General features: G+C 37.6%; 1 protein-coding gene across 2 annotated transcripts in view; it reads right to left on the bottom strand.

Annotated features, from left to right (window-relative positions):
- NFXL1 (nuclear transcription factor, X-box binding like 1) overlaps positions 1 to 15168 on the bottom strand; it is a 45491-nt gene that overhangs the window by 24309 nt on the left and 6014 nt on the right. For both annotated transcript variants that reach the window (XM_071432443.1, XM_071432444.1), the window contains exons 6-15: positions 14925 to 15086; positions 14718 to 14818; positions 13395 to 13509; positions 12933 to 13057; positions 11976 to 12098; positions 10591 to 10681; positions 7055 to 7175; positions 6268 to 6424; positions 5466 to 5557; positions 4985 to 5006 (exon numbers count right to left, since the gene is read on the bottom strand). In XM_071432443.1, coding sequence (XP_071288544.1) covers positions 4985 to 5006; positions 5466 to 5557; positions 6268 to 6424; positions 7055 to 7175; positions 10591 to 10681; positions 11976 to 12098; positions 12933 to 13057; positions 13395 to 13509; positions 14718 to 14818; positions 14925 to 15086 — 1109 coding nt within the window. The remainder of the gene's footprint in view (positions 1 to 4984; positions 5007 to 5465; positions 5558 to 6267; positions 6425 to 7054; positions 7176 to 10590; positions 10682 to 11975; positions 12099 to 12932; positions 13058 to 13394; positions 13510 to 14717; positions 14819 to 14924; positions 15087 to 15168) is intronic.

The raw sequence follows: 15168 nt of genomic DNA, 5'->3' as shown, positions 1-15168 counted from the left end.
CCCAAAAAATACTACTCCACTACATCACTTCAAAATCCAGTTCTTTCACAAGACTTCTGAACTCCCCTGATCATCCTGACTCACTAAGACTGAAGAGAAGTCTGCACGGCAAGCTGAACATCAAGCATGGCATACACAGGAGAAAACCTTGAGGCCATCACATCCAACCACTTTCACACCCCTGTGTCAGAGCTGAAGCTCAGTGCTGGCTAAAGCACTAATACAACAACCACACCTGGTCCCGCCAACATCCTACTCTGTCTCTGATGGATGCTTCTGGTGACCAAAGGAAAAGCCAGCAAGCAGTGGGTCTGAAGCAGAGAATAGTAAATGCGCTTAGCAATCACCAAAGGTTTTGGTGTTCCAAATATTCCACCCCTTCACATCCTACTCCATCTCCCTCCCCAGAGCACAAGATCTTTTCAGTAGCAATGTAAGTAGTCAAAGGATTATAAGATAAAAGAAGGAAAAAAAAAAAAGATGTATTAATCATTACATTCCACCCACTTCTCTACCTTTCCTTGCTCGCCCATTGCCACTCAGTTTTTTATGACTATGCTTCTGCCTGTGGCTCAGACAGTGACAGCAGATCAGGGCAACAGCAGCAATTAGCTCCAGCTGTTCCATAATGCTGGTGAGCCTTTTTTTACCAGCAGTTAGTCTTCCACCAGATAAGGACACAACCCCTAGCTCCAGTTACAGCCAAGCACTTAGGCAGAATTGGAACATCCCTTCCAGGAGCATTGCTCAAGTAAGTACACAGATGAGAGGCACTGTTAAACAAAGGCAGACTGGGGAAGCACAGAAGTCAGCCAGGCAACAATGGCAGCTTTCAGAGGTCTAACTAGAGGGAACATTCCAGCCCTCTGGCTGCATGCAGCAGAGCTTCAGCTTGAGCTCAGTAAGATACAACAACCTACTGGAATCAACAGACACCGTAGCCAAAAATTGAAAATTTTCAATTAATTCAAGCCTATATTATTTTTTTTCTCCATTTCTCTGCTGTGGATCTAAGTAATAAATCCAGCTGAGAAAATAAACTTTTACTTCCTACAATTGGAATGAGTTTCTGAAATGGTTAAATGAGGGCTGGAATTCTTAATACAAAGACAAACATCAAAGTAGCCACAAACTCCAGGAGGCTGATGAGCTGAAAAATGAAGAAGGCAGATGAGAACCATAAGTATTTTATGAAAGCTAAATGGGAAAAAAAAAAAAAAGAAGGCAACATTTCCAGACTACAGGTCCTCCACAGGACAAGGAAGGAAAGGAAGGAAAGGAAGGAAAGGAAGGAAAGGAAGGAAAGGAAGGAAAGGAAGGAAAGGAAGGAAAGGAAGGAAAGGAAGGAAAGGAAGGAAAGGAAGGAAAGGAAGGAAAGGAAGGAAAGGAAGGAAAGGAAGGAAAGGAAGGAAAGGAAGGAAAGGAAGGAAAGGAAGGAAAGGAAGGAAAGGAAGGAAAGGAAGGAAAGGAAGGAAAGGAAGGAAAGGAAGGAAAGGAAGGAAAGGAAGGAAAGGAAGGAAAGGAAGGAAAGGAAGGAAAGGAAGGAAAGGAAGGAAAGGAAGGAAAGGAAGGAAAGGAAGGAAAGGAAGGAAAGGAAGGAAAGGAAGGAAAGGAAGGAAAGGAAGGAAAGGAAGGAAAGGAAGGAAAGGAAGGAAAGGAAGGAAAGGAAGGAAAGGAAAAAAACACATGACAACTTTCAAAAGCTTTTCAGGAAATCTCCCAAATGCATAAAAGCGATTAACACATAAATCAATTAGAATATGAAAACAGAAAGCAACAGGTCAAGGAAATTCTGGAAACCTTTATAAGATGTTTAGCCATACATACATAGTCATCAAGTTTCACATTAATTTTTACCTAGAGGCAGAGTAATGGTCTTCCTCCTATGAACAAACCAGAACTAAAACCCGTACAGAATATTAAAACATATCATTAAATTCCTACCAAAAGAAAATAGACACACCCAAGAAGAAAGAGATTTCAATGATATGCCCAGCCTGATACAAGATATTTACAAGGAAACAAAACCAGAGCGTTTTCCTTCCTCTAGAATGTTTAATGAAATGAAGCAACTAGAAGAAAATCACACACAGCAGATAAATTGATATCATAGTCAGTAAAGATTTCCTTCTTTGTCATCACTTACCTTGTATCAGCTTTAATGTATGTTTCCCATATAAAAAGAGATTTAGAATAACTTGATTTTAAAAGATGTTAAAACAGCACATGTGTACTACTGCTATGAAATTCCAATGTATATAACAGTTAAAAACATTAGAACATCAAGATTTCTTTTTTGGGATGACACCAACTGTTGATAGGTGATTTTTCTGACACACAACCTGAGACAAAATTGAGAGCTACTTTTAAGAGCCTACAAATGGAAGAATGCTGAGTTATTTATTTTTCTAAATATATGTAAAATTATTTAAGAGAAGGCTGTCGACTTCAGCTAAAAGAAATGTTCTTTTAGCTTAAACATCATGTAGAATCATACTTCCACAAAGCACAGATTTTATATAATTACATCATCTGAAAAGTAATTTTAAGTTTGTTCTTAAGTGACAAATTGCTTGTTCTAAATGCCAGAACATGTAAGAGCTCAAACTAAATCAATTCCTTAAAAATACTTCCTAAATTAAATACCAAAGAGAAATAAAAAAAGAAAAAACAACCCCATGCACAACCTTCCCAATGAACAACCAACTCCAATATCCACACAAATTAAAACTACTGTCCAAATATTAAAAAATTAGACAGTAGATTTACTTGTTATACAAGTCCTAAGGTGTTTGCTTCTCTATTCTACACATTGTCATCACACATCCTGATAAAACACAAGAAGACTTTATAGCCTGCTTCATTCCTAGTTTCTTTCTTTTTTTATATCTCTTCCATTATAGGAGGTATAACAATAGTCCAACATAACTAGTAGCATAGTACAGCAATAAGCACCTACACACAGCAAAAGTTTAAGAAAACTGCTACTACTTTTGTCACTTGTGAACAGTCCCCATTTCCCAGTGAAAATCCCCTCACAGGAGTTGGACCCTTCTACTGGAGGGAAGCATTCCTAAATACATATGTTTTCTCTTAATAACAAAAGTAAATTAATTTGAGCTGAGATTATTTGTTAGGAACCAATGTGGCTGTAAAACAGTGAACAGACACTACATGGTTTTTTTTCTTTCCAGAGATCTCAGAGCAACACAAAAATGTACAATGATCATAAAATCCACTGCAAACAAAATACACTTCGTATACATATTAATGACTCATTCTTTTCCATAACTTCCACCAAAATCTCAAACAGGAGACAATTTCACGCGAGGAATTGCTGCACTTCAGTAGGAAGGCAGCATCGCCCTCTGTGGGCTGACAGAAGTCACAGTTCATCTAGAGTACCATGTAGCATCAAAAAATCAAAATAATTAAAGTCAGCTGTAGACTCACAGGGATTTGTCCTTATTGTCTATGCAAATCCACATAGAAAACACGACCCAAAGCCACTGGATGATTTTGCCAAGACTAGTATGCAACAGAAAATGAATTAATTTTTTTTTAATTATTCTGAAACAAGTAGTAATAAGTATGTAGTAATTGTTACTATTCTTTCTATTAAGTGTAGCAATACTGTCCTGCTGTGAGGAAGGACAAACTTTACAGTCATGTACATCTGAACAGGACTGAATCCTTTTACATTGTCTAGATCACGTTACAGACTGGGTCTGTTGACCACAGCTCGCATTTTGTTTAACATAAATTCATGGAAGTTTGGGTGAGATTCAGTATGTTCTATCAAAAACCATGTCACTGACTCAAAAAAAACCTGGCTGATCTACATGTTAAGTTTTACTGTGGAAAAACAAAGCAAGCCCATCTGTTTCAGCAACAAACAGACAAGCATTGTTGATCTTTTCATCCACTTTCAGGACAGGCTTTTCTTCAGCAACCATCAAGCCGCAAAACAGCTCGATGGAAAAGCTGCATTCACAGCCTGGATGGGTTAGGAACGTGCTGCCCCAACAGACTGCAGCTACATGGACGCTGGTAACAACATTTGAAGATGTCACCAAAATATAATCAAGGCACCATTACAACACACATCAAGACATTATTAATAAAGGTCAAAGAAAAAAAAGAGGTATCTTCAATATTTTTGTATTTAGTGTTTTCTAGCATTTTTTACTTGCTTAAATGATCCTCGTTTTTTTTATAATATTGTTAGTCAGGCTTTGACACTGAATTCATACCAGACATACCAGTAGACAAAGCCATAACAGCAAAACATTTTTTTAAATTAGTTTAGCAATCATCTTCTGAAATCAAGACAAAATACTTGACTTACATTTCGTAACTTTTAGAAATTATTGTGAATCATGATGACAGCTACCAAGTATCAATTAGATTCCCTTCTCATGCAAGCCAAAACAGACAGCAACTCCATCTAGAACTAGAGAAGGCTACACACCAGAAAGATAAGTTATTAACTAACACTAAAGAAGTTTCCACTATACTGTCTGATTTCATCCATGTGTGCTTAGATCCAAGTCACATGAGAATTTTCCTGTATGACATTATATTCCTAATCCTTTTAAAATATACACAGCAGTTCATAGAACTCAAGAGTGTGTGACAGAGAGAGATTAACTATAGAATGAGGGGAAAAAAGCCTAAATATTTCATAAGAAGACCACTGAAAAACATTTAAATAAAATTTAAACACCTGCAAGAAAACACAAGGAGCTACATAAATCATGAGTTTAAATTTCTGTCCAAGAATTGCCCAAAGTCAAATAGATACACATTCTTCAGAAGGGAACGAAATACCTTCTGATATGTAAGCTGTCATGTTAAGGTACTCCATCAATTTAAAAATATGTATTAAAAATCTACTATTCTTTTTTAATGCCTTTTGTTTTGCAGACTTACAAAGTAAGATAACTGCCATATTTCACTTCACAGGGCAGTTTCCATGACTCACCTCATGCTGTCCAAGACACTCCCTGTTAAAAAATAAAAAAATCAGAGATTTAGAAAATGCATATTTGTTTAGGGGACTTCAAACATTGAGAGTGCTTTTCACACAAAAATTAGTGCAATCTATTTTTTAAAAGCGTAAACTAAGAAAATCACCCATCTATAGCAGCTCAGTGCCTCCTCCTTTTCAACAGTTGTTTGGATTGCTGTGCTTTATAATGAAAACCTCAAAATTTGTTTCATGTGCAAATTAATTGTAGTTGTATATGAAATCAGTTACTTTTTAGAAAGTAACCTGCTTTTGTTCCAAATAGCATCTTCTTTTTCTCTACTAATACATCATATTTTTCAGTTATTTCAGAGGTCTAGTCTGAAGAGCAGTTATTTTTTAAAAAATATCCCTGATAACTTCTTGGACACAAAATAATTACCTTCCATATAAAACCTCCCTTTTTAATTCGCTTTTTTTTTATTTTACTACTTACACTGGTATAGGAACCTCACAGGGAGGGCACGGGAGTGCAGTCTGAATGAAGGCCGGCTCAGATGGCTGTTCCCAAGGCCCTGCAGACTGATGCTGAGAGCAAAAGACACCAGCTGAATACAAAACATAAATGGAACTATCTGCCTGACCATAAATAAATGTACAATCTAAAGCCTTTCCAATTCTAAGAAATTCACTTTCTATTAACTAGCTTTTTACTAATGGAAATCTCCACATCCCATATAGACAAAAAAATTACAGTTTTATCCTTAGCCTGGTTAGGGATAGGAAAATTAAATCCTGTGGCTGCTAGTGCTAAAAATTAAGCACCAAGCCAAATGAAAAAGACCAGTAAAACAGTTCTAACCAGTTAATAAAGGTAAAAATATTTCAACTAAGCTACTTCAATTACCATCATGCAGTGCATAACACATGTTATGTTAATAACTGCCAATTTCTGACCTCTAACTTGTGCAAAATTTGATGGTTTTGTAAATACCATACTTAAATTTTTTTTTGGTTCTTATGCTAAAACCAATTACTTAAAGCTGAAATTAAATCTTTTTAATACAACTCCAACAAGAATCTTATCTTTTGAGCAATTCAAGTATGTATGACAAAATTACCTAGATTGCAGCAAAGGAGCTAGAACCACTTAGCATCATGCTGAGCAATATGCCTACCTCTGTGCTTGATTATGTGTTTACTCTGAACTCCAAAAGCCCCAAACCAGAAGATTTAGGTCAAACTGATGCTCATTGTTCCAAACACATATAATGCACCATTTTTCACTGTTTACTTACTGAGCCTGTTTGCTTCACAAGTGCTTCATCATGACAGGAAACAGGGCACAAATGGCCACAGGTTAAGGTTTTCCGGCAGGGCTGGCGACACGGAGGGCACCGCCCAAAATGACAGTAGTGTTTCTCCTGGGTAGGATGGTGACAGGTAGGTGGCCGACTAAAGTAAAATCCAAGAATGAATCAATATGACAGCAGGAAATACAAAGTTACAGTCACTGGGCAAGAATGTTCAACATACAAAGAATTGAGTTATGAACAAGCTGTTGGTGTTTTTTGTGATTTAGTTTACTTCTCACCTTCAGCAGGTGGTTAACATTACAATACAATTAGAGAGGAATTCTAAATAAAATTAAAAATCAAAGTTGGGTTTACATACTCAAACAGCTGTTTCAATCCTAATTCTACTCTGCACTACATAATCTTGCTACATCCCAGCAGAAAATATTCTTTTTCTTTTGCTAGTATAGTTTTCTAGATAAACTGCCTCAATGAGGTACTTCAAAACATACCAGAGATGACTTGAGGAAATGAGCTGGACTACAGAGTTGGAAGAGCTTGGTGAGACAGAACCTCCCCCATGAAGCAGGCAAGCTGCTCATGAAACCTCTGTGTCAGAGAGGTATTGTTAATCTCCATCTGCACAGTCAAGGATTCAGAAGACTGAGAAGTAATAACTGTAATCAGATAATGAACAAATTTTGCCTTTCAAGGTATATTTTACCACTTTCTTTAAGAACACTTTAAACTCCACTTAAGAACAGGAAACAGACCCACTTTCTATACTGACCTGCACAGCTGCTTGCACTTGGGAGGTTTGATGGTGCGCTCTCTGCCACAGGGCACTTTGATGACAGTTTTTCCACAATTGCATTTCACATCTACAGTCTCTGGACATGGATTACAACTACCTAAAAATAAACATACTAACAATGTGACAAGCAAGTCAGGCATAACCTCTTTATCACATTTATAAAAGAAGCCCAGTTATTTAGATCACACAACATTTAGATGTTTTCAATTTGTATTTCAGTCTTACATACCTATGAAGAAATGTCATCTTACATCCAAATTCAAAAAGGGACACTGAAAAACTGGTACAATAAAGTTTTGCAGATTTAGTATGATATTCATGTTCAGCCTATGTAAAATGAATGCTTCCTTGAAAACATCCTCCATCTCTATAAAGTTAGTAATCTGATGCATTTTAAAAACTGTATCTGTAAAAGATCTATGTTTTAATTCATAACTCTCCCACACCATTTCTTCACCAAGTGCCAACTGCTAAGTTTTATTATTGAGTAATTTAACAGCAAGAATATGAATCTTCTAAAAAAAGCAAAGACAGGGGATTTTAGCTTACTAATCATGTTCCAATCTGAAGCTTTAAAGAAAACAACTGAAGATATTTACAGCAAAAATTTTTAATCAATTCTGACTTGTTAGCAGGATCTGAAAAGCAGCATTTCAAGAAGCAGATGTCTCACTGGCAAAAGGCTGCTGAAGAGAAAAGGATGGAAGCACTACAGTCTTCATTTTGCAAAGTAAATTAAATAACAATATAGTGTTCAGCATGCACAGAAACATAGAATCATTTGAGTTGGAAGAGATCTTAAAGATGATTTAGATCCAACCCCTCTGCCATGGGCAGGGACACACTTCACTAAACCCTACTGCTCAAAGCCCCACCCAACCTTGCCTCAAAACACTGCCAGGGATGGAGCATTCAAAAATCCTCTGGGCAACCAGTTCCAATGCCTCACCACCCTCAGAGTAAAAAAAATCTTTTCCTAATATCTAATCTAAACATATTCTCTTTTCACTTAAAAGCCAATTGCCCTTGTCTTGCCACTGCCTGTCCTTGTAAAAAGTCCCCCTCCATCTTTCTTGTAGGCTGCCTTAGGGACTGGAAAGCTGCCAAGTCTTCTCCAGGTTAAACAACCCCAATTCTCTCACCCTTTCCTCACAGGAGAGGTGCCCATACCTCTCACCATCTCAGTGGCCCTCCTCTGGACTCTCTCCAATAGGTCCATGTCCTTCCTGTGCTGGGACCCCAGAGTTGGATGCAGTGTTCCACTGGGGTCTCACCAGAGCAGAGCAGAGGGGCAGAATCCCCTCCCTCCCCTGCTGCCCACGGGGCTCTGGATGCAGCCCAGGACACCTTTGGCTCTCTGGGCTGTGAGTGCCCATGGCTGGGTCAAGTCCAGCCTCTCACAGCACCCTCAAGACCCTCTCAGCAGGGCTGCTCTGGATCTGTTCGTCCCTCAGTCTGTGTTAATACCAGGGACTGCCCCAACCCTGGGGTGCAGCACCTTGTACCTGATGGGTAAACCTCATGAGATTCCCAAGGCCCACTTCTCAAGCTTGCCCAGCTACTTTTGCAAAATAAATTGAAGGTCTAAAGCTATACTGCCCAGAGTGGCTATGTCTACAATTCACTTAAATATCCTATTAAGGAAGACAACTGGCTACATTCTCAAAAATACAGAAAGGCAGAGATCAGAGATTCAGAGAGTCTGAAAGTAAGGTGAGAGGTGAGAGCACACTGTTCTCAAATCAAGAGATACAATGTACTACAGTAGGAAGCAAAATATTTCTATTCCCTGGCAACACACTGCAAATTTCAGCAAGCACAATAAATATTTAAGAAAAGAAGAAAAAAAAAACCAAACCACAAACAGAAGAGATTAAGTTACCTTTTTTTAGAAACTCCTGCTAAAGGCCAAGTGTTTATTATCACCAAACTCTAAAAATTCTGAGATTTGGTGCCTTTTAAAGGACCCCATCTGGGAAGTTATTTCCTATGAGGCATTATTTCCTTTAATTTTTCCATTAATTGCCTTTATTAGGAATACTTTCCTAATACTTTATTTTTATATTAGAAAATATAAATATTTTTATATTAAAATAATTGCCTTTATTAGGAATACTTTCAAACATTTATGAAGATATTACAAACTGTACAAGACTGTATTTTGTTAAAACAGAGAATTTAGAAAAGAAAATAAATGTATCATCTGGTATCATTAGTGATTACCTTCATTATATGCAACTTTAGTGAGTAAATAGACAATTATGTTCTTTTGATAAGTTATTCTTCAAAGTGTATATATTTGTATTTACATTCTCCAGGATCACTTTTGTTTTCTTAAAGACATTGCTTTATTGTTTTCATGTTAATTACTAGAAATCTTTGTCACTTTTAGCCAGCAGCACCAAATACAAACAATCATTCAACATAAAAGCTTATCCCATAATACAGCATAAGCTCTTTAGTTTTCCAATCAGAATTTTATTCTAGAATTTAGTTATCAACCAAACTAACATGGAAAAGCAATGTTACCAGTTTTCTTCTGACAGTTCACAAAAAATTACCTATTTCCAAGATTTTAGAGAGCTACAGGGGATGGAGAAGAAAGGGAAGGGAAAGAGAATAGGGGGCACAGTATACAGAGAAAAACCAAACTACTAGTTTGTGGTGACAGATTTAATAGCAAGTTAACAGGTACAACTACCACATTTACCTATCCTCTTCTCCTAAGAGTCACTGCTTCAGAAGGAAGACTGGCTGAACAAGTTGTGATTTATTTCCTGAGTCATTGCAATTTATACTTCAGAATACTAAGGAAAATTACAGAGGCTACTTGGCTGCTGTTTCAGCAGGGCAGCAGCTTCTATGGGGAAAATTGCTGAGAGGGCAGACAATTTTCCAGTCATTCCAATTTAACCCCCTACCAAGCAAATGTCCAAGCAATCTGCCAGGTAATTTTGCCCATTTCCAGCATCTTTCTAACCAAGGTCACTGGATTCAGAAGGAAACTTTTTTGTTATCTTTCTCAGTCAGTAACAAGTTCTTATTTTCTTTTACCAGTAGGATACCGATATATATTCAAATTCCATCATTTTTTTTTTTCATTTTAAGCCCACTTGTATCACATGTTGCATTCTAGGATTTTTTAAAACTGTCCAGACTCAATCAGCAGCAGTCATTTCTTGTACGCATTTGGACTTTGTTATGCATATTCAGTGAACAGAATTATTGAGAATAGGAAGTCAAGCCATGGCTTTTGTATTACTCAATTGAAAAGGAGACAGGAGCATTTTCAGAGGAAAAGTATTAAGCAAAATCACCACATAAAAATTCAGGTTGCCACTATGTAAGTCCTTAAGTTCTAACCAGCACTTTCAAAAACACTGCCCCCACAAAAAGCCCACATGCAACAATGGAGAGAATTCATTAAGTACTACACACAGTCATGCAAGCATGAAATTTGGCAAAAAATAAACAATATTCCATCACTACAGGGATTCTTCACCTGTTCTTACCTCTGTGGCAGCCTGAAGGGCATTTGTGATTTCTGCAGCCAAGAGTCCGCCCGCAGACTTGATCACAAGGTGGACAGTTTCCAGAACAGCACTATTAAAAAAAAACCCCATGAAGTCTAATAACTGGAGGCAGAAACTTTTGGTGTACACTCTCCCTCTTCTACTATCTCATTTTTCAATACTTATTTTAAAAAAAACTCAGTGCAACTTAGTCAAATTTCCTCAAACTCATTCCAGAAAAAAGGCTACCTGTAAAGTGGTTTAAAAAAAATTCTTATTATGAAATAACAAGAAAACACACATTTGAATGCATCATTTCAATACATTAAAAAGGCAGAGGGCTTCAAAACAGCATAAAGCTCAAAATATTATAATATTTTAACTACAAATAATTTCAGAAGATAGGACATCTAACAGTTCACCTCATTATTCTGCAATTTCTTCCACTTTTATGTTCTATTGTCCCCAGCACAAGAAGGTCTAACCATTTTTAATACACCTTTTACCTCTGTAGTAAAGGCAGATAACTTCAAGACCAGTTATCTATTTTCTATTCTTAAATAAATCAGTAACCTGAAAGAATCAAAACATTTCATAAAACCATCACATCAGTGGATGTCGTATCAGGAGAGAACATCATATTTTCTATTAACTTGAAAAGCACCCTCCTTCCAACAAGAAACCTGTATTTTCCACCATGGAGGTGTCAACATTGCATTCACTTGTTTTGTAATCTTTTCACATAAAATAAATTTACTACAACAATAATATTCAAAAATACTTAAGAGTAAAACTGTATTTTTTCATGCCTATTTGTGGTAAGTAGTCCAACTTTCACAAAGTATTAATTCAAAAACAGGAGGCAACTTTCAGGCTCTCTTTAGTGAATAGACTAAAAAGATACTTCTGATACTTTTGACTTCAAATAAGAAGTGAAACAAATCTCCAATTCCCAACTGTCAGACCACTGCTGCTTGCACTGCTGTGCACATGAGATGGAATGCTGGGCTGTGAAAAATAAAGAGTGTGTCCCTGACAAAATTTTAAGTGTTTCCCAGCCCTTCCTACAAAGCAGGGAAATAAATTGAATTAACTGCTGCAGAAAGCATAAAGCATCAGTGACTACTCAAGAATCAAAACTGCCTTCAGGAACTGTAGAGTTGTCAAAATCCTCTCCCTGCTTATAAGGCCAGTGAGTGTTACTCGATGTCATCCTTTTCAGAGAATTCTAGTACATTGAAAACTAGTTTCAGTGACAAAGAAGAAAATTCATCTTGCTACACAGTAACATGAGGCGGAGCAACAAGTTGATGTGATTTTATCTAGACTTTTTTCACAAGTCAGCTAAACAAGGTGTTTGAGACAGATCATCTCTGGGCTCTTACCTTCCTGCGGCACTGGTGCTTCTGACAGTCGCGGATTTTAGTGCACTTGGTTTCACACAGGTATGGCTTATGGCACGGCATGCGCTTGGTGTGCTTCCCACAGCGACACTGCTTTTCAACCTCCTGGGCACCAGGACAGGCAGAAAAAACAGAGCGTTTTTCATATAAGAGGAAAAAAAAGGAAAATAGAATGTTCTAGTACTATCTGTAAAGGAAAGTTCAAGGAACTTGCAAGAACACTGCATACACAAGGCAAGTGTGTCCTGCAAGATGATAAGTGCAACTGCATAAGAAATTCATACAAAAATGTACCTCTCCTCCACATGAAAGTAGATTCACCACTAGTGTATACAGATAACTTAAGAAGAAGATGAGCTGGATTATCTGACCTTCATCATGGCTGTCATGTGATGATTACTATCACCTAGACTTTGTAGCCAAAGCTGGTTCAGGAAGAGACAGCTGAGACCTGACAGAGCAATGGCTTTGGAGGCCAGACCACAGAAGCTCCAGAGATATCTAGAGCACAGTAAATTTCTTATTGTTAATTCTCTTACAGAAGAAAATAGTGTTATGTTATACCACCTTCCATCTCACTAATGGAGGAATATCATAGAAAGATAAAGCCAGAAGGAAGCTAGAAAAGATGGGGGGAAAATTGTCTTTTAGGGCATAATAATTAAAAAAAAAAAAAAACAACAAAAAACAAACCAAACAAAACCAAGCTAAAGCAACACACTCATCCAAAGGTGCAGGCTCAACTCAATACAGTGCTCAACGACTTACTCAGTTGTGTTGGGGTGGGAGGGGAGTAATGAAAGAACATATTGCTTTTAATAAATAAAGTGACAGATTTTGTGGTATATATGATTTCATTTTCCTTAGGTGACTTGCATGGTTCCAGGCACATAGTTGAAGAGCCCAAACAAAATGTGAACTGGACAAAGTAAGACTAACCTGCCTGCATATTTCACAGGGACCCCGATGACAGCGCTGTGAACATTTATGGATTCCACATTCCAGAACTTTGTCACAACTATCACCACAGGTGGGCACATCTTCTGTACAAGGCAATGTAAACTCTAGACGAAGAGAGAAAAGTACAAATAAACATTTAGGGAACAAAAAAAAGACAAAATATTTAGGAAAAAATACAATGTACAGTACATTCAAATGACAGTTGTCTTTTAAAAGTTTTTTTTAAAAGCTTCCTTAGATTTACTTAGTTATTCACATCAAAAATTAAACCCCTGGTGCTAAATAAAGCTTTGAAAGCTATGCAAAAAAAGTTAATGTACTGTCATGGTTGACAGTAAGAACTTTTTATGGACCCTGCCCTGCAGAATTAGCCTAAACTACTGACTGTGAAAGACTGGAGGACTTTTTATTCAATTTATCATTAAAAAAAAATTAGCTTACTTGTTTTTCCACATGGACAGGACCTTTTCCCAGAACGAGGACAGTCTCCACAGGGACCAGCATGACAAACTCGTTCACATGTGTGATTGCCACATGGCAAACACTTGCCACACACCTGAGAAATTCAGAGAAATCAGTGAATGCAATGAAATAGAAGTACATACCAAGCCAAAGCAAGCCAAGGGTAAAAAGCAGGAGTGAAATGCTTCTGGATGGAATTTCACTTTTTCTGAATTTTGTTAATAAATGTTGTATTTGCCAGATTCACTAAATAAAACTGATCGTCCCTGCAGTGATCCTGCCTGGAAGGCCACAGTAGAGTGAGGAGTTAGTGATTCACAAAACCTCAGTAGTTGCAGGTGTGTGCTGGGCTGCACCTACAGCTCAGCCTTCAGGCCTGCATTGTGCTGCACATACACTTTGGCCACAGGATAAACTTACTGTAGCAGAAGAGATTGGAGACACCTCTCACTTGGTAGCAGTGATTATGCTGTCTGCATGTCTTTGCTTTTATCTAAAAGTGCAGCAAGAAGTTCTCATCTGAATAGCCTTTGTGTTTGACTGTAGAAATGATGATCAAGGATGCTTTCCACTTGTAAGAAGATCCAATTAACCTTCAACAACCAAAGTGGGGTCTGCACTGTATGCTGCACATCTATCATGGCCCATTCAATGCTGCACAGCTTGGGGTTCCAGAGATCTAAAGGGACATGCTAGTCTTTAGATTATACTCCTTTTCACTACAGTGTTAGCTGAAATAAACTGCATTTTAACTGATACTTTACAGAGGTCAAGTACCTTCCTTACCGGGATCAGAATGGCCAAGTACCCCCTGATACAGCCTCCCCCCCACCACTTAATTTTTTAAATTATTTTTATTTTTTCCAGTCTATCAATCCATAGCCTTGGTCTTAAACACAGGCTGTAAATATACTTCAAAGAATTAATCACAAAGCTTTCATTCTGCTACAGTCCTAAAATAAAGCATGAAACTCTTGTCTGCTAAGCTGTGGTTTCATTCTTATTTTTGAAGGCAACAGCTGAAATTTCAACCTCAAGAACAAGAAAAAGAATATACAAAGTTAAATTCACTGCTAGAGTGACCCCAGAACAATTCCACAACAGTATCATTTGAACTATTGTAAAAAATTAATGGACCCACCAATTAAATCTCTTCTCAAACAATGCTGTTTATATTCTTGATTTGTACACTTCCAAAAGTTTTTTTTTTCTTACTGAATACGTTTTTCCAATCCTTAATAGATCAAGTAATCAAATTTTATAAAGGTGAGAAATCTGTTTAAAAGGATAGCTTCAACATACCTGATCACACTGCCACTGAGGGCTTGCACAAAGCCTCTCTGCTGTCTGTCTCCCACAGATACACTGTTGTTTACTGACACGTGGACAAGGCTGACAATCTCCTGTATGCAATTGCAAAGTGACACTGAGAGTAGGAATTGCAAAAGAATGATGCATCTTAACAACAGAAACAGCTACTGCTCTGAAATTTTACAAAGGTTGGTCTACCTGCATGACAGGGATTCTCACAAACATGTTGTCCACACAGCAGTGTTCGCCCGCACGGCAGGCGGCAAGACCACTCCTTGGCACTGCACCGTCGGGGCACTGCTTTGGCCTTCTTACAGTGACACGTCGTTGTGACCATCTTTGGGCAAGGTGGACATGGTCCTAATGACAGGAAAAACAGTATCTTGCTAATTACAGGAAAATAGTATCTTGTTAATGACCATTCAGCAAATGCAGCCTTGAC

This window comes from Agelaius tricolor, unplaced genomic scaffold (genome assembly GCF_023055355.1).
Source record: "Agelaius tricolor isolate 1412-34295 unplaced genomic scaffold, bAgeTri1.0.p SCAF_8, whole genome shotgun sequence".
NCBI classification, from domain to species: Eukaryota; Metazoa; Chordata; class Aves; order Passeriformes; family Icteridae; genus Agelaius; species Agelaius tricolor.
The sequence above is the reverse complement of the archived record's forward strand: the minus strand, read 5'-3'. Positions and strand labels throughout refer to the sequence as shown.